This window comes from Carcharhinus amblyrhynchos, chromosome 19 (assembly GCF_965287045.1).
Source record: "Carcharhinus amblyrhynchos chromosome 19, sCarAmb.v2.hapA, whole genome shotgun sequence".
Classification (NCBI taxonomy): Eukaryota; Metazoa; Chordata; class Chondrichthyes; order Carcharhiniformes; family Carcharhinidae; genus Carcharhinus; species Carcharhinus amblyrhynchos.
The window spans coordinates 32,051,386-32,071,036 of NC_137342.1; the positions used below are offsets into that span (position 1 = coordinate 32,051,386).

A 19,651-nucleotide genomic window follows, 5' to 3' on the forward strand; every position below is an offset into this window, starting at 1 on the left:
TCAAAAAAACTCAGCTAGATTAGGATTTCATGTAGGCTGTCCTTGATCAGTTTTGTATTCTTCATTATTTGTCTTGCCTCCTACTTTTGGATCAAATGCGCTCTTGAAGTTTCAAATCTCATGACTGAACTGTGAGCATTTCTAATTTACAAAACCATACTTCCTATTATCACTCTGTTGTCACAGTTCTATGTCAACTTTGCCAATAAAAATTTCTTGCATCCACAACTCAAATGGAAGCTGCTGATGTACACTTGTCACATTGCAATTGCACATTTTAGTCACTGGGTGGAAGCCTGCATAATTTTTGAACATAAGAACATAAGAAATAGGAGCAGGAGTAGGCCATCTAGCCCTTTGAGCCTGCCCCGCCATTCAATAAGATCATGGCTGATCTGTCGCTGCTCAGTTCCACTTTCCCGCTTTCTCCCCATAACCCTTAATCCCCTCTCTTATCAAAAACCCATCAACCCACGTCTTAAAAATATTTAGTGAGGCAGCCTCCACCACTTCAACGGGCAGAGAATTCCAGAGATTCACCACCCTTTGAGTGAAGAAGTTCCTCCTTAACTCCGTTCTAAACCGCCCCCCTTTTATCTTGAGGCTGTGCCCCCTAGTCCTACTGTCTTTTTTGAGCGGGAAGAGTCTCTCCACCTCTATCCTATCCATCCCATTCATCATCATATACGTCTCAATGAGATCTCCCCTCATTCTTCTAAACTCTAACGAGTACAAGCCCAGTTTATTCAGCCTCTCCTCATAGCTCAACCCCCTCAACTCCGGTATCAGCCTAGTAAACCTCCTCTGCACTCCCTCCAAGGCCGAAATATCTTTGCACAGGTGCGGCGCCCAAAACTGCACACAGTACTCCAGCTGCGGCCTCACCAATGCCCTATACAGCTGCAGCAAGACCTCCCTACTTTTATATTCAATCCCCCTCGCTATGAAGGCCAGCATCCCATTCGCCTTCCTGACCACCTGCTGCACCTGCAAGCTGGAAGGCGAATGGGAACATTTTCAGATGCTGCATTTCTGTAAATTTCCTGACATGAGCATGTTTTCAGTTCAGGCAAGTTTTTGTTTAAAATTCTAACTTTTCCATTATAATTTAATCATAGAGTCTCACCTCCCATTGTGCCTGTGCTGGCTCTTTGAAATAGCTGACCAATTTAGTCCCTCATGTCAGTATTTTCCCCATAATCCTGTAAAGTATGTGTTTCATTGCTTTGTGAATGTTATGAAGGAATCAGATTTCACTGCACTTCCAAGTCATGCTTTCCATATTTCATCAGCCCTCCTGTGTGGAAAAGAAAATTCTGATTTCCCTTCTAGTTCTTTTACCAACTATTTTAAATTTGAGACCTCTGGTTACCATTTACCAGAGGAAATATTTATCAAAATCCTCCAGCATTCTAAATGTGTCTGTTAAGTATCCTCTTTAATCTTCACTGCTCTTGAAAAACCATCACAGTTTCTGCAAACTCTACATGACCAAAGCTCCTAATCCCTGGTATCATCATGATAAACACAGTAAGAAGTCTCACAACACGAGGTCCAACAGCCACTAGCTTTCGGAGCACTCGCTATTCCTTCATCAGGTAAGTGGGAGTTGTATTCACAAACAGAGCATATAGAACATAAAACATAGAACATTACAGCGCAGAACAGGCCCTTCGGCCCACGATGTTGCGCCGACCAGTTAAAAAACAATGACCCTCTAACCTAAACCAATCTCTTTCCATCCATAACCCTATCCACGGATCTCTTAAACACCCCCAAACTAGGCGCATTTACAACTGCAGCAGGCAGGGCATTCCAATCCCTCACCACCCTCTGGGTAAAGAACCTACCCCTGACATCCGTCCTATAACTACCCCCCCTTAATTTAAAGCCATGCCCCCTCGTGCTAGCTTTCTCCATCCGAGGAAAAAGGCTATCACTGTCCACCCTATCTAAACCTCTTATATGTTTCAATAAGATCCCCTCTTAGCCGCCTTCTTTCTAACGAAAACAACCCCAAATCCCTCAGTCTCTCCTCATAGGACCTCCCCTCCATACCAGGCAACATCCTGGTAAACCTCCTCTGCACCCTCTCCAAAGCCTCCACATCCTTCCTATAATATGGGGATCAGAACTGCACACAATACTCCAAGTGTGGCCGCACCAGAGTTGTGTACAGTTGCAACATGACGCTGCGACTCCTAAATTCAATCCCCCTACCAATAAATGCCAAGACACCGTATGCCTTCTTAACAACCTTATCTACTTGATTCCCAACTTTCAGGGATCTATGTACACATACACCTAGATCCCTCTGCTCATCCACACTATTCAGAGTCCTCCCGTTAGCCCTATACTCGACACATCTGTTATTCCTGCCAAAGTGAATTACCTCACACTTCTCCGCATTAAACTCCATCCGCCACCTCTCGGCCCAGCTCTGCAACCTGTCCAAGTCTCCCTGCAAACTATGACACCCTTCCTCACTATCTACCACACCTCCGACTTTGGTGTCATCAGCAAATTTACTAATCCACCCAACTATACCCTCATCCAGATCACTAATAAAAATTACAAACAGCAGTGGCCCCAAAACAGATCCCTGAGGCACACCACTCGTAACTGAACTCCATGACGAATACTTACCATCAACCACCACCCTCTGTCTCCTATCTGCTAGCCAATTCCTGATCCAATTACCTAGATTACCCCCAATCCCATACATCTGCATTTTCTGCAGAAGCCTTCCATGGTGAACCTTATCAAACGCCGTACTAAAATCCATATATACCACGTCAACTGCCTTACCCCCATCCACCTCTGGTCACTTTCTCAAAAAAGTCAATAAGGTTAGTAAGGCACGACCTACCTGCTACAAAACCGTGCTGACTATCTCCAATCAATTCATTACTCTCCAAATAACTATAAATCCTATCCCTAATAATTTTTTCTAAAACCTTGCCTACAACAGAAGTAAGACTCACCGGTCTATAATTCCCGGGGAAGTCTCTGTTCCCCTTCTTAAACAATGGGACAACATTCGCTATCCTCCAATCTTCCGGCACTATACCTGAGACCAACGACGACCTGAAGATCAGAGCCAGAGGCTCTGCAATCGCCTCTCTTGCCTCCCAGAGAATTCTAGGGTAAATCCCGTCTGGCCCAGGGGACTTATCTATTTTCAAACCCTCGAGAATATCCAGCACATCCCCCTTATCAACTGCAATACTGTCTAGTTTACACCCCTGTAACCCAGTGTTCTCCTCAGCTACATTTATGTCCCCCTGCGTGAACACCGAAGAGAAATATTGGTTCAATGCCTCTCCAATCTCTTCCAGAGAGAAATATTGGTTCAATGCCTCTCCAATCTCATATAAAAACACAAACTCAATTTATAAAATATTGGTTGGAATGTGAGTCTTTACAGGTAATCAAATCTTAAAGGTACAGACAATGTGAGTGGAGAGAGCATTAAGCACAGGTTAGAGATGTGTATTGTCTCCAGACAGGACAGTTAGTGAAATTTTGGAAACCCAGGCAAGTCATGGGGGTTACAGATAGTGTGACATGAACCCAAGATCCCGATTGAGGCTGTCCTCGTGCGTGGAACTTGTCTATCAGTCTCTGCTCAGCGACTCTGTGTTGTCATGTGTTGTGAAGGCCGCCTTAGAAAATGCTTACCCAAAGATGGGCATTTGGCCTCTAATGACCACTGAAGTGCTTCCCGACAGGAAGAGAGCACTCTTGCCTGGTGATTGTCGAGCGGTGTTCATTCATCCGTTGTCGTAGCATCTGCATGGTCTCCCCAATGTGCCATTCCTTGGGACATCCTTTCCTGCAGCGTATCAGGTAGACAATGTTAGCCGAATTGCAAGAGTATGTCCCATGTATCTGGTGGATGGTTTTTGCATGTGAGATGATGGCATCCGTGTTGATGATCTGGAACGTCTTGCAGAGGTTGCTGTGGCAGGGTTGTATGGTGTCTTGGGAACTTCTTCTGAAAGCTGGGTAGTTTGCTGCAGACAATTCTGTTTCACAACCTCAAACAGAATGTGAAGGTATTGTTTGAAGGTACACGAAGCTTGAGAAACGGCAAAATATAACAATTTAAATCCTATCTTAACATTGCTAACTCGCCCCTCTTTCCTTTATGGCATTTACCTCTGTGATGATATCAGTACTAGGGCTGCTATAGTTGTAATTTGCTGCCTTTGGTCTTGGAAGTTTCTTCAGCTTGGCTTCTATTTTTTTAAAATTGTTTCATAGGCTCTAGATGTCGCTAAAAGGTCAGCGTTTGTTACTCATCCATAATTGCTCTTGCACTGAATGGTTTGCTGGGCCCTTTCAGAGGGCGGTTAAGGGCAACCACATTGGCCATAAGATCATGAGAAATAGGAGCAGGAGCAAGCTATTCAGCCCCTCAAACCTGCTCCGCTATTCAGTAGGAGCACGGCTGATCTGATGATTTTCCTCACATCCACTTCACTGCCCTTTCCCCATAACCCTTGATTCCCTTACTGACCAAAAATCTTATCTATCTCAGCTTTAAATACACACAAGGACTCTGTCTTTGGAATGCCACAGAGCTGTGAGGGCATTCAACCCCCTGGAGAAATTCCTCCTCATCTCAGTCTTAAATTGATGCCCCTTTGTTCTGAGACTGTGTCCTCTAGTTCTAGACTCTGCCATGAGGAGAAGCATCCTCTCAGCATACTTAAGAATCCTGTATGTTTCTATGAAGTCGCCTCTCATTCTTCTAAATTCCAATGAGTAGAACCCAAATTGATTTAACCTTTCTCATTTGACAATTCCTCCATATCAGGGGCTGTCCTAATGAATCTTCTCTGAATGACCTCCGATGAAGTAAGATCTTCCTTTTAATAAGGGGACGAAAACTGCTTGCAGTGCTGAAGATGTGGTCTCACCAGTATCTTGTACAGTTGCAGCAAGATTCCCCTACTTTTATACTCCAAACCCCTCGAAATGAGGGCCAACATTCCATAAGTTTCCCTGATTAACTGATGCATCTGTGTGCTATCTTTGTGTTTTATGCACAAGGCCCCCAAGTTCCTTTTGTGTTGCAGCTTTCTGCAGTGTTTCTCCATTTAAATAATACTGTACTTTGTTTTCCCTTCCAAATGAATAACTTCACATTTTCTCACATTAACTTCATTTGACAATCTTTGCCCACTTAACCTATCAATTTCTCTTTGTGAACTGTTTGCATCCTGCTTGCAACTTGCCTTTCCACCTATTTTTGTTTCACGGTTGGGATCTGGAATCGTATGTAGGCTAGACTAGGTAAAGATGGCAGATTTCCTTTCCAAAAAGGCATTAGCTGTCAAAACCATCCTTGGTCACTTATCTGCCATTCATTCCCCATCCTGCTTTCCTGTATCTCCATTTAACTTGAACAATATCATGGGATACCACAGAAATGAACACTGAAAAAGATGTTTGGCTGATGGGACCTGTGCCTGGTGCTGCTATTCTAATACAGTTTTGTTTAATAGCTTTTGTCAGTTACTTATCCAAGTCCCTTTAAAATTTGGGAACACCACCACCTCGAAGTTCCTCTCCAAGCCACCCACTCACACCATCTTGAATTAGAAATATATCACCATTCTTTCACTGTCACTGGGTCAAAATCTTTCCCTCCTTAACATCACTCTGTATTTGCCTATGCCACAGGGACTGCAACGGTTCATGAAGGCAACTCACCACCATTGTTTCAAGAGTAATTAGGGATGGGCACTAAATGCTGGTCTAGCCAGCAATGCCCACATCCTATGAATGAATTAAAATAATGGAGGATGTTGTAAACTTTGAAGGTAGTTGCAATAGGACATACACAATGAAGTAGAATGGGCAATTAGGGTTGGATATAGTTCAGACAGAGCGGAGAATTGTAGGATTTGGAATGCAGAAATATCTTCAAACATTGAAATGATTGTGGAATTTATACATGGGGCATTGGATATTAAAATAAGTAAATTATTTTGAATAGTCTAACCAATGTGCATGACATTGGTTAGGCTATTGCTAAGATTGTGTGCTGTTTTGACTACCATGTTATAGGATTAGTGTTGGAGCTGTGAAAAGGGAACGTGACAAAATGAAAGGTTAATAGCTATGAAGAAAAGCTCAAAGAATATTGCTCCTCGTGAAGGTGGGGGGGCGTGTTTTGGTGATGCTTGGGTCATAAAATGATAACAGGTTTTGAGTAACTAGGCATCTAAGATTTGATTATCAACAGAAGAATGAAAGTGAATGTTAAAGTAACTGTTTTCCATAGTGAATAGCAGATATTTTCGATTTGTTTTATTGCTTCACCATATTTGTCCCTAGCTCCTCCTTAAGTACTCGGGTTTTGGCCTTCCTATTTGATTAATTATAATTCTCCCATATGCTCCAAATGAACATCAATATTGATTTTGTTTCGAGGAAGCCCATCTTTTCTGTGGATCTTCCTCTGTTCCAGAACCCATGACAATGTGCTATGAATCTGAAACATTCCTTTCTACACTGATTGGCAAACCACATGTTGATGTTAGGAAATGTTTCTCTCTAACTGGCCTAGTGCATGACCCTGGGAATAATCCGAAGATTACTGCTTTTGAGTGGTCTGATTTGCTGCTTTTCAAACTAACGTAATTCTTCAATTTCCTTTTGCAAGATCTTCGTCTTACTCTTATATCTCATTGTTTCAAATGTCAAGACATCTCCAGGTGCTCAACTTCTTCGCAAAATATGCATAACCTCACCATGATACAATTTACCTGACACCGGGAGACTATGTATTATTTGGAACTTATAATTACAAGCCAGCAAATACTAACTAGCCCTCTTAGAATTCCCTTACCAGCTTTTTATCAATTTTCACATGTCTTCTTTCCCTCCCTGGCTAAGCACTTGTTTGAACATGTCATGGTAGTGCTTTTGATCATTTTTCTTGTGTCTCACATTCCATTCTAAGTTTCCTGCATTGTAAACTGAATTGACCAGAATTCAAGTGTACAACATTAAAGGAAACACGACAATATGGATATGAGGTTTTCCAAAGGCTATTATCAAAAAAAAAATTTTTTACATTTTATTCTTTAGATAACTCTCTATGTGCTAAAATAATAGAATATGCTGGAAATCAACAGTGAGTCATTTAGCATAATTAGTTCTGATGGCACAAAATTTCATATCTTGTCTTTTCTCCGATGCTGACATACCTGCTATGTATTTTCAGCATTTACCTTTATATTTGAGATTTAATAATTTGCTATTTTCCCTTTCTATTTTCTATATATAGGGTGGTACAGTGGTAAACGCTGCTGCCTCAAAGTGCCAGAGACCTGGTTTTGATCCCTGGCTTAGGTCACTGTGTGGCGTTTGCACCTTCTCCCCTTGTCTGTGTGGGTTTCCTCCTACAGTCCAAAAAAATGTGCTGGTTAGGTGCATTGGCTATGCTAAAATTTTCCTGTGTACCCAAACAGGTGCTGGAGCGTGGTGATTCAGGGGTTTTCACAATAACTTTACTGCAGTGTTAATGCAAGCCCACTTGTGACACTAATAAATAAACTTAAACATTCATGCTGCAACATTCTTTCTAATACTGCATGGTTTATTTTTATCAATAAGCAATCTGTACAACAGCTTAAGTAGCTTCTGAAGATCCCTTTACATAACATTCAATCACATATTATCAATACAATGTTATTCCTTTTAGGAGCTGTTAGATTTTCAGACCAGAAAATTGTGCTGCTTTTAATCCATTGTTTACGAAGTGATCAAAATCTTCCAGAGCATATCAGGATTAAAAAAAACAATATGCTTAATCTTGTTTCAGATTGTACAAGAGGACATAGTCTCAAACTTGAAATAGGAAAGGTGAAGAGACTTAGATTTAACAAATATACAGAGTAGTTGATATGTGGAATGAAGTATCGAAAGGAGCTAAAGGGAGGAAAAAAGATCTTTCCAGTTCAGTTTGAGTTCTTGCTTTAGAAGTACTGTACTTCACACAAGTTTATAATCATAGTTTCTACAAACATATCTAAGAGTTTTTCCCAAAGATTTTGATCAGTTTCCACTTGGTGGATGTTGTGATGACCACAGGAGGTCTTCAGTAAGTCTCTCTGTAGGCTCAAAGAGTACGAGCTCCCCCATTAGGTGAGTGGAGGCTTGCTGAATAAGGAGGGAGGAGTGTGTATGTGCGTGGTTTAAATCCAGCCGGCTCCACTCAGACTGGCAGTCAGAAGATTCTGGGATTTGACCTGTACAGTGTAGTTGCAGAAGTGGTAATTTATGCACATGATAAATAAAGGGTGTTGGTGATGAAAGACTGATCTGGGTGAGATTATTACATGGAAAATGGAGGAGACTAAAGAATCTTGTAATTTGCCCCATTGTGCTTGTGTAGCTCTTCAAAAGAGCTGTCCAGTTTGCTCCATGAATTGTCCTTTCTCCAAAGCCTTACAAATATTACCCCGTATTAATCCAATTTTCATTTGAAAGTTACTGTTAAATCTGCTTTCTCCATCCTTTCAGGCAGCATGTTGCTGATCATAACAACTCACTGCATATGTTTCTCCTCATTTCACCCTTAGTGGAATCTGGGAATTCCATTGATACTTTGGAGCTGTTGCTCTTGTATGCCATTTAAGGTCACAAGTCGAAGATTTGTGATTTCATTCTTTGGATTATTAGACATTATAATGGGAACAATTTTGGTAACAGATATGCTTGAAGAAAATAGTTGCAGACAATTATATTCAGTTTGTGAATAAAAACAAATTACTGTGGATGCTGGAATATGAAACAAAAGAGAAAATGCTGGAAAATCACAGCAGGTCTGACAGCATTTTTCAGGACAGAAAAGAGCTGACGTTTCAAGTCCAGATGACCCAGCTTTGACAAAGAGTCATCTGGACTCAACGTCAGCTCTTTTCTCTCCTTACAGATGCTGCCAGACCTGCTGAGATTTTCCAGCATTTTCTCTCCAGTTTATGAATTCTGAGTACTGTCTACTTTTTTTGCAGTTTGTAATGAGATTGACCAGTGGCCAGCACCAGTCCCTGGAAATATGCTCAGCCTGCCTGTGATGGGAGTGGTTATTCAGGTATGGATGGGCAGAAATGTGGGATGTTTGGGATTTGGTGAGGAGAGACCCAGATCTGAGTTGTTTGGAACTTAAAATTCAGTTGAGATGCTTGTGGAATATGTAGATTGTAACTCATGTTATTTCCTCTTTCCAAGATCTGGAACAGATTTGATCTTTCTCAGCTGGATTTGAACTGAGGACTCTGGAGTTGAAATGATACTATTTTAACCCAGTTTTCCCGCTGGAACTTTGTATATAGAAATTTAGTTTGGAATTTACATTGGCATGAAATGCAGCATTTTCAATTGCCCTTCTTCCTCTTCTTTGCCTTCTTAAACTCCGATTTAGTGTCTTGTTCTCAGTGCAGTGTTTTAGATATTCCATACTGATCATAAGATGGAGAATCTGTATCCTCTGCTCTGATCATTTGACATTGTTTCCAATTTGACCACATAGTGTTTGGCTTCTTGTCAGAAATTCACTGTTCTTGTTACCTGATTTGTAATCCAGCACGTCAATCAGAATTTCTATTCTTTTCAGTGTTGCTATAAGCTGCTCAAAAAGCATATCTGCATGTAGTGGCATCCACACAATATTCCTGGGTTAAATATGTTGTCCAGAGTTCTCTTTCAATGAGGAGATACTCTGGGAGTTAAATAAATGGATAGAATCTATAATGTGGCTGTTTGCCAATACTATGAATCTTAATTTACTATCACCAGGGCACTGTCCTATAAATAAAGTACAATACGATAAAATAGCGCAATGCATCCTTTTTAATTTGAGAGATTTTGACAACTTTGGGGAGGGCAGAAAGAAGTAGTTTAAGGAAAAAGAGAGGTGAACTTTGGGAAGGACATTACAATATTGGACATCACATTTTCCTCATGATTGCAGACTAGTGAACTTATTTAGAAGTTTCCAATTATAAATTTGTGAACATTTTGTAAATCCATAGTTTGTATACTTGGCCAGAATTGTACGTTGCTCAGACAGGTGTGTGCCTGACCCAGAAGCATGTGGAATCACATGAGAAAATATTGGGTGCGTGTCATGATGTCACCACACACAGCCTGGATACTTTATTTTTTATTGGCCTGCAAATGTGAGTTGGAAGCACATCTGTCGACAATTAAATGACAATTAGACGCATTAAGAATCTAACTGAAACTATATTATGTAGCCCACCTACTTATACAATTGGCAGACCAGCTGATTGGCTGGACAGCCTTTACGTTTCAACTACAACCTCAATCTAGGGCAGGTTGATATGACAGACCTGAAATAAAATGAAAAAAGTGACTGAGGTTTGTGTTTGAATTTGCTGCTAATGACACAGTTTATTGTGTATTTTCATTGGGATTTAATTTAGAGGTTTGCAGCTTCCTGTGACAAGTCCACAGCAGCTGCCTGCCTTGGGGGAGCCTGTTAAAAGCTTCAGCCTCACCTTGGCATCTCCCTGCCTCATCTGCATTGAGCCTTCCTCGGTGCGTGATTCATGCTGGCTGCCTGTTAACTGACTAGCCAGCATGAAATCATGTTCCAGGGTCCATCACGGCCACAAGCACAATCACTTTCAAGCCTGCTAAGTGTCTGCGCCCAATGGGTGCAAAATTCAGGCCCATAACCTTAATTCTAGATTTTTATAACTTGTTTAGGGCTATTTCCTTTTTTTGTTTTAAAACCTCACATTTTCCACTCATCCATAGGTGCGGATTCCATCCAAGAAAGACAAACTTGGAACAAGCCCTCTCAAACAATCAAACCAGGAGGTATGGCAAAAAATGCATATTATTTTAATGAAGTATGATAGTCCACTGCTTGATGATCTTAATGGGTAGTGGAAACTGGTTTTATGGTAAATCTATTAAAATTGTTTAGTGTGCAGGTTAAGTAGAAACTGAAGATTAGCAAGTATAGTACTAAAAGGATCAATAAATAGAACAAATTGTCTGTACCACAGTATCTGAGATACTATATGGGAAAAGACATTGCCTGTGGTGAGGAAGCTGTACCTAGACTGTATTTGAGATACTATGCCATTTGTAATTTTATTTGATCCTTGTCCATTTTTTTGAAGTATGCTATTTGAAGATTGAATTTACTCATTTCCTCATAGAATCTGTTGCCAGCGCCAATGGTCATTCCCACAATAAATGAGTTGGATCTTTTCGGGTAAGAGCTATTTCAGTGCAGCAAATGGACTTGAGTGAATATGGCAAGAGCCTAGTGACATCATTGTGATGTTGCAGTATATATATTTAATATATCTTTGAAATGTTGATGGTAGAAAAAATACTATCCATACTTGGAACAGTCAACTTGAGCTATGATATAAAACGATTCACTACAATTATTTATTCTCTCTTTTTGGGGATGTTAAACTGTCACATATCAATGTGTTTAAGATTTACCCCATTGAAACACACAGTATGAATAGGGTAAGAGACAACTGATGTGTTATTGGAGAAGGAATTCTGAGAGATGATAAGGTGGGTGGGGTGGGATTGCAGGTACCACGGGTTTCTTAGATCCAATGGCCTTATTTAAAATGAGGTGCATTTTCCTTGCTCCGACCTATTCTGTTTCACTGATACAATTCTTCTGTCAGGTGTTTCCAATCAATTCTGATCCATATCCAAATGCTGTGGGAGCTAATGTTGCTTGGAGAACCAGTGATTGTCATGGCAACATCCCCCAAAATTTCTTCAGATACTGTGCTGGCACTGACTAGGTGAGTAGGGAACTATATGCAGTAAATCTTTCAAGTGACATTTTTACGATATCTTGCATTTTGACCTTCAGCTTCCAAGAGCATAATTAATAGTGTGAGTATAAAATTTAGTAATCAATTGGTTGGGCCAAAGCTTACACAAGATTATCTTGGATAGATACTTATCCTTCAAGGGATCTTGCCAGTTGATTCTACAATATTAAACGGTTCCTTTGTTAAAGTAATACTTTTTTGCATGTCATCCGTGTTGGCCTGTTTTGAGTTTATACTACTACCCCCTTGTTCTGCTATCTGATCAAATGCCTCTGACTGATCTTCAGCTTCATTGAGTCTTATTGATTTGAATATCCTTCTCTATCTTCTCCTTTCCATTGCAAAGAGTGCCGGTTCTGTGAGATTATTCAAATGTGTATCATTCTTTAGTCCCCAAATCATTCATTCTTGTACTCCTTTTTGGGGCTATGACAGATTGCTCAGTTTCTTTTTTCTAGCTCATTTAATGGAATGTTGGAAAGGGTGATGGTGATTTCTATCTAAATTTTTAGATTAGCAGAGAAATCCAAGATGGCCTTAGATTATTTCAGGAGGTATTTTGCTGATGCAGTTTAATGCAGATAACTATAAAGTCATGCATTTAGGGGTATAAGATAAGAAGGATTATTGGATTAACAGGAAAGTACTAACAAAAACAAATCACACGTCAGTTCTGGGAGTCATATTGGACAGATTCCTCAAAGCATCAAGCATATTATCTTGCCATGGTATAGGCGTATTTCAGACTGCTCCTAGAGTTATAAATGGTATCTGTATTTTAGGACCTATTATTACAGAAAATCTAGCTGCTGTGCTGTAGGTACAGGAAGTACTATTGCAATGCGAGGTTAGCGACCTCAACCAATGAACATATTTAACTTTTTTATATTAAAGAAAGATCAGGTCATAAAGCAAATTGGAATGCTTGATTTTATACCTAAAGGCTAGAATGCAGATGTAAAGAGGAAACATTGAAGTTATACAAAACTTTTGTTGCACCACAGTTGCAATATCATGCAAACTTTTGGATTTTCTATTAATCACAGAATCCTGCAGTGGAGAAGAGACCCTTCGGCCCATTAATTCTACACCGACGCATGAAAGGCCCTGACCTGCCTATCTAATCCCATTTGCCAGCACTTGGCCCATAGCCTTGAATGTTATGGCATGCCAAGTACTCATCCAGGTACTTTTTAAAGGATATGAAGCATCCCATCTCCACCGCCCTCCCAGACAATGCATTCCAGACCGTGACCATCTTCTGAGTAGAACAAAACAAAGAAAATTACAGCACAGGAACAGGCTCTTCAACCCTCCAAGCCTGCACTAGCCAAGCTGCCCAACTGAATTAAAATCCCCTATCCTCCTGGGGACCATATCTCTCAATTCCCATTCTATTCATGTATTTGTCCAGACCCCCTCAAAAGTCACTATTGTATCCACTTCCACTACCACCCCCGGCAGTGAATTCAGGCACCCACTACCCTCTGTGTAAAAACAAAACAAACAAAACTTGCCTCATATCTCCTTTTAAACCTTACCGCTTGCGCCTTAAACTTATGCCTCCTAGAAATTGACTCATCCACCCTGGGGAAAAAACCTCTGACTGTCCGCTCTGTCCATGCCCCTCATAACCTTGAAGACTTCTGTCAAGTTGCCTTTCAACCTCTGTCGCTTCAGTGAGAACAAACCAAGTTTCTCTAACCCCTCTTCATAGCTAATGCCCTCCAGACCAGGCAACATCCCGGTCAATCTTTTCTGTACCCTCTCCAAAGCTTCCACATCCTTCTGGTAATGTGGCGATCAGAACTGAACACAATATTCCAATAAAGTAAAAAAGTTTTTCTTCAAATCCCCCTTAAACCTCCCACCCCTCACTTTTAACTTGTTCCCCCTCGTAACTGACCCGTCAACTAAGGGGAACAGCTACTCCCTATCCACCCTGTCCATGCCCTTCATAATCTTGAACACCTCAATCAGGCCGACCCCTCGGTCTTCTCTGCTTCAGAGAAAACAACCCAAGCCTATCCAACCTCTCTTCATAACTTAATATAAATTTTGGGGCAGTGCAATAGCACAGTGGTTAGCACCACTGCCTCTCAGTGCCAGGGACTCAGATTCGATTCCAGATTTGGTCATTGTCTTTGTGGAGTTTGCACGTTTTTTTTTCCATACCTGCGTGTACTTCCGGGTGCTCTAGTTTCCTCTTGCAGTCCAAAGATGCACAAGTTAGGTGATTGGCCATATTAAAATGATCCTTAGTGTCAGGAGGGTTAGCAGGGTAAACGTGGTGTTACGGAAGTAAGGTCTGGATGGGATTTTAGTTAGTATAGACATGGGCTGAATGGCCTCCTTCTGTGCTGTAGGGATTCTATAAGGTAATTAATGAGGAAATAAAAGAAAATGAAAAAGGCACACAGTGAAGATTCACAATCCGATTACCAGCAGTAACCCCTTGATAATATGAATGTATATGAATGCTAGAGCAATTTTCAGTAAGTTGCAGCAGCTGGAGTCATTTGTGGTAGTAGGGAGCTATGATGTGGTGGAAATTTGGCCAAAGGAGGTAGGCAAAGCAGATCTAGGAAAGTAAGAATTATTACTGTAGTTTTGGTGAAAATTGTGGAAATCAATGAACAGAAATAAACTTGATACACGTCAGTATATGAATTAAAGCAGACAGTGTATATCTAGGAGATTCTGTCTGACTAACTTCCACAATAACTTGGTCAAAGAGTAATGCAGCGTAAAAGGAGACCATTCACCCTCTAGCACCATTTCCCTGCTTTTTCCCTCTGCAGATGTTCCCCCTTCAAATGTTTGTTCAGTTCAATATTGGAAGTTATTATTGAATCTGCCTCCACCACCTTTTTAAACAAAGAACAACCCAGCATGGGAAACAGGCCCTTCGGCCCAACGAGCCTGCGCCGGCGCAACCTCCTACACCTACCCTGCCCTGCGTGTCTGCGAGTGGAACCCCTAACTTAGCCAGATCCAGGGGAGAATAGTGTCAATTTGGTAAACCAATCAGCCTAAGAGCACATCTTTTAGGGAGTGCATTCCAGATATTAACAATTCATGTGTGCTTTTTTTAAAAAAAATAGTTAGGTTCACGTTGCCTCTCATTCATTGCCAACTGGCTTAAATTTGTGTATCCAGATTTGTTGTTAGTTTGTGTTTTCTTTTGTAGTTGTATTGCACCTTTGAGATACTGCTGTGATTATCGGCCTTATTTCACCATTCATGACACTGAATTTAAAGAGTACACAACGAGAACACAGGCTCCGTAAGTTAAAACATAAATAATTTTTAACTGTGTTTATTAAAGTGGTGGGATGGAGTCTTGGAACTGACATGTTGAAATAAAACGTCACAAATGTAACTTGTACAGTGAAAGAACTTCGTTGCCCTCTGCCTGAGCATGGTGAGGTGTTAGCTTCAGTGCTCATGGACAAGGCAAATTGATGCTCCTTACCTATGTGTCAGCTATGACTCAATTGGTTGCATCCTTACTTTTGATTTGGAAAGTTGTGGGTTCAACACTCAAGACTTGACCATAGAAATTGAGGCTGACACGTGAGTGTAGTACTGAGGAAGTGCTGCATTGTAAGAGGTGTCTTTTGGATGAAACACTAAACCTCAGGTGGCCATTAAAGGTATCATGGCACAATTTCCAAGAAGAGCTAGGGAGTTATCTTCTATGTCCTGGCCAATATTTATTGCCTCATCAATATCACAAAAATAGTATATCAAGTCATTATCACATTTCTGTTTATGGGATTTAATTGTGTGTAAATTAGCTGATGTATTTCTAGATTATAATGATGACTGTAAAAAATATTTAATTGGCTATAAAGTACTTTAGGACATTTGGAGAATGCAAAAGGCAGTTCAAATGCAGGTGTTTGTTTACATTTTGTGCAGGTTAAAGAGATGGAAACATGCAAAATCCCACCATACGCCCAATCAGCTGACCTATAGCATTGAGAGAAACTCAGTCAGGGATACATGATTGCTCGGAAGAGAATGATAACAATCATTAAGCCTTTAAAATAATTTACTTTGAAATTTTACAAATATAGAACCAAGAAGAAAGTATAAGACAATGGAATGAAAGGCTTGTATTTTTATTTTAGCAACCTCAGTCTTGTAATGTAGAAAACACAACAGCAAATTTTCACACTGCAAGGTCCCACAAACAGCAATAAGATAAATGACCAGGTCAGAGTGTTTGTTTAGTGATGTTGATTTGAAGGATAAATAATGGCAAAGACACTGAAGTAATCTGAGGTGGGTATTTTTTGTGGAATTGGAGCCCTAGCCTGAGGTAACTTGTTTCCATCCCCATTCCATTATTTGTCCCTGTGGCCTCCTTTTTCACTCCCACAGGTAATGATATCCCTCCTCTTCTACATCCTCTTCCAGAATCTTCAGTGCTGCATTTGAGATCCCACGTGCCTTCTCCCTCCATCCTAATGCATACCATTGTTTGTCAGTCAGCATACGACACATCTTTGTACAAGTGTACATGTGGAAGCTACATGTACTGCTCCACAAAAATTGCCAAGGTGTAGTGGCGAGGGTGGGAGGGTGTTGTGTTTTTACACTTTTTATCTGGACACCCTGTAAAAATGGCAGCCCAATCCTTAAAGAAACTAAGTTGCTGGTTTGGTGTGCTCTATGTCAGTGATTTGTGTGGCACCTACTACTTGGATTTTTTTCTAAAGTTCCTCACGATATGGCAAAGAAAGCGCACTTGGGTCCAACAACTTCAATATTGCTTTTCCTGCCCGCTCAACAATCTGCACTAAGAAAATCCACCTGTAGAGTAGGTTATTTTCATTACTCCTTGTATTCTGTGTTTATTTGCGTGTTGTAATTTATTTTGATTAGGCCAAATGTTATCCTGGGAGTGACCAATCCTTTCTTCATCAAAACGTTCCAGCACTGGCCGCACATTATTCGCCTTGGAGATGTTAGAATGTCAGGTAAGGAAAGAATGATGAATATAACTGATTGTTATGAGACACGGGGTTTCGCGTAAGTTTAACTCTGCACGTATTGAAGGGCTGCCTTCTTAAAAAAGGGTTCAGAAAACCTTCTGTTGTTTGAGGGAGATGAGATATGAATCATTTTATGTTATGGCATCATAGAAATATCATAGAAACCCAATCATGTAAATGTAAATATATTTTTTGCATGATTTTGTAAGAATTTGAGCTGAAGTGAACCATTTGGCCCCTCAATCTTGTTCCATCATTCACTTGGGCAGCAACTTTACAAACTTGCAAGAATTAGCATACAAAGTATTTCACAAAGCTGCAAAGAAACAGATATTCAACTGCAGATAAGAGGGTATTCTTTACCAGACACTACATTTGTTGCTTAAACAATAAGAACACATGAATGATCCCTCAATCTTGTTCTAACATTCAGGTAATTCATGGCTGATCATAATTACATTAACAACCCTGGCTGCAGATCTGATATTCTTTCCCAACCAATCAATCTCAGTCTTCAAAATTCTTATTGCTCCCCAACACCCATGCTTTTGGGAAGAGTTTTCCAGATTTCCAGTATCCTTTCTGTGGAAACGCACTTTCTGATTTCACTCCTGAAAGGCACAAGTCTAATTTAAGGTTATACCTTTTTGTTTTAGATTTTCCCACCAGAAAAAAAATTTCTTTCTATTTACCCTATTAAATTCTGCAGTAATTTTGAGCTCCTTGATTAGTCCATTCCTTAACCTTCTGAACTGCAGGAAATACAAACTGTTTATGGAAACTGCCTCACAATTTAACCAGCACTGGTATTACGTTATTGAATTTACACTGTGCTAAAGATAAATATTCTTCCGGAGGTATGGTGTGCAGAATTTGGTTGCAATACTAATGCAGCATGTTCTCTTCAATTCCATGTTCTTTCATTTTTACTCATGATTTCTGGCACTATTTTCAGTGATGCTGAGAATATTTGATAAAAGGTTTTTAAAATTAATTTTGCTGTAAATAAGGGAAGATTATTTGTTTTGCTATGGGTGATAGTGATGTGGAATCATACATTCACGATTATCGCAGTGAGGAGGAGGCTAGGAAAAAATGATTTATGTTGAGTGTTAAGATTATAGAATCCTCTTCTGTAAGGAATGGGTAAAACAGAGATGATTAAATAACCATTGATCAGAAAAGCATGTGTCCAGATCGCCACCAACCTATCCTGGTTCATCCACTCTGACGCTATAGTTAAGAAAGCCCAGCAACGCCTCTACTTCCTCAGACTAACGAAATTCAGCATGTCCACAATGACTCTCTCCAATTTTTCCTGGTGTACCATAGAAAGCATCCTTTCCGAATGTATTGTAGCTTTGTCTAGCTCCTCCTTGACCAAACTGCAAGAAACTACAAAGGGTTGTGAGTGTAGCCCAGTCCATCATGCAAACCAGCTTCTCATCCATTGATTCTGTCTACACTTCCCTTTGCCTCAGCAAAGCAGCCAGCATAATCAAGGATGCCATGCACCCTGGACATAGTCCCTTCCACCTTCTTCAGTCAGGACAAAATGCAAAACTCTGAGATCACCTAGCACCCGACTCAAACAGCTTCTTTCTTAGTGGGATCAGACTTTTGAATGAACCTACCATATATTAAGCTCATCTTTCTCTACACCTTATCTGTGACTGTGTACTCTACGAATGGTATGTTCCGTCTGTATAGTGCACAGGAAACAATACTTTTCATTGTATCCAAATACATGTTACAATAAAGCAAATCAAAAGGTAGTGAGATCAGTTTGGGAACCTATTACCAGTGTAAAAACATCTGTGGTTCCATAGAAATATTCATATAACTTAACAAGCAGATAGAAGCTGATTTACCAAGCTCTTAACTTGGACTGTCAAATCAAGGAATTGTTAACAGTAGACCCAATCTTTAACACACTTAACAGCTAGATGCAGTGTTTTTATAGCTGATGCTTGGCCTCGTTCTCCTTTTATGAGATTACTAGCATCTAGTTCTTTGCTGCTTCAGCAAGTACTCCATGGACAGGAAGCCAATCCTAATGAAGGGGACATAGTTTTCATCTGAAAAAGAAGCCCACCTGCTCACTTTGCACCATATGTCTGCTCCAGAGTTCCCATCTCAAAATTTAAGCTTATATTTGATTTATTGTCATATGCATTAATTAGTAACAGTAAAAAAAAATTGTTTCTTGCGTGCTATACAAGTAAACCATACCGTTCATAAAAAAGGAAACGAGAGTGCAGAATGACGTATTACAGTCATAGCTAGGATGTAGAGAAAGATCAACTTAATGCAAGATAGAGCCATTCAAAAGTCTGATGGCCGCAGGGAAGAAGCAGTCTTTAAGTCATTTGGTACGTGACCTCAGACTTTTGTATCTTTTTTCCAAAGGAAGGTGATGGAAGAGAGAATGTCCGCTGCTTTGCTGAGGCAGTGGGAAGTGTAGACAGAGTCAATGGATGGGAGGCTGGTTTGCGTGAGATATTTGATTGTTTCATGCACATGGCAAGCCACTTTCTGTTACTCACTAAAATAATTTTGTTATGATTGATTTATAATCTGGGTGTTTTCTTTCTGCAACTTCTGAGAGCTTGTAGTCAAACATATTTTTGATCCATTCCTTTTCAAAAAAAAACGAAATGCAGAAAAGGCAAAATGGTGGACTGAAGTCGACTGTAGAGCTCAGTTAGGGTTCAGATTTAATAGATGTCTCAGACATCAGCGAGATATGATCTGAGCTCTGGTTTCTAAATTAGGTAAGTGATATTT

The 19,651-nt window shown here is 40.3% G+C and overlaps 1 protein-coding gene across 3 annotated transcripts in view; it reads left to right on the plus strand.

Moving 5' to 3' along the window:
- The window catches only part of dennd6b (DENN/MADD domain containing 6B), a 78,255-nt gene that overhangs the window by 26,745 nt on the left and 31,859 nt on the right, over positions 1-19,651 (plus strand). For 2 of the 3 annotated variants that reach the window (XR_013888981.1, XM_080207506.1), the window contains exons 7-12: positions 9,033-9,112; positions 10,804-10,866; positions 11,214-11,269; positions 11,706-11,828; positions 15,052-15,147; positions 16,755-16,849. Coding sequence is in view for 2 of the 3 variants with exons in the window: in XM_080207506.1 (XP_080063632.1) it covers positions 9,033-9,112; positions 10,804-10,866; positions 11,214-11,269; positions 11,706-11,828; positions 15,052-15,147; positions 16,755-16,849 (513 nt within the window). In the remaining variant the exon portion in view is untranslated. The remainder of the gene's footprint in view (positions 1-9,032; positions 9,113-10,803; positions 10,867-11,213; positions 11,270-11,705; positions 11,829-15,051; positions 15,148-16,754; positions 16,850-19,651) is intronic. The other variant, XM_080207507.1, reaches the window with a different exon arrangement.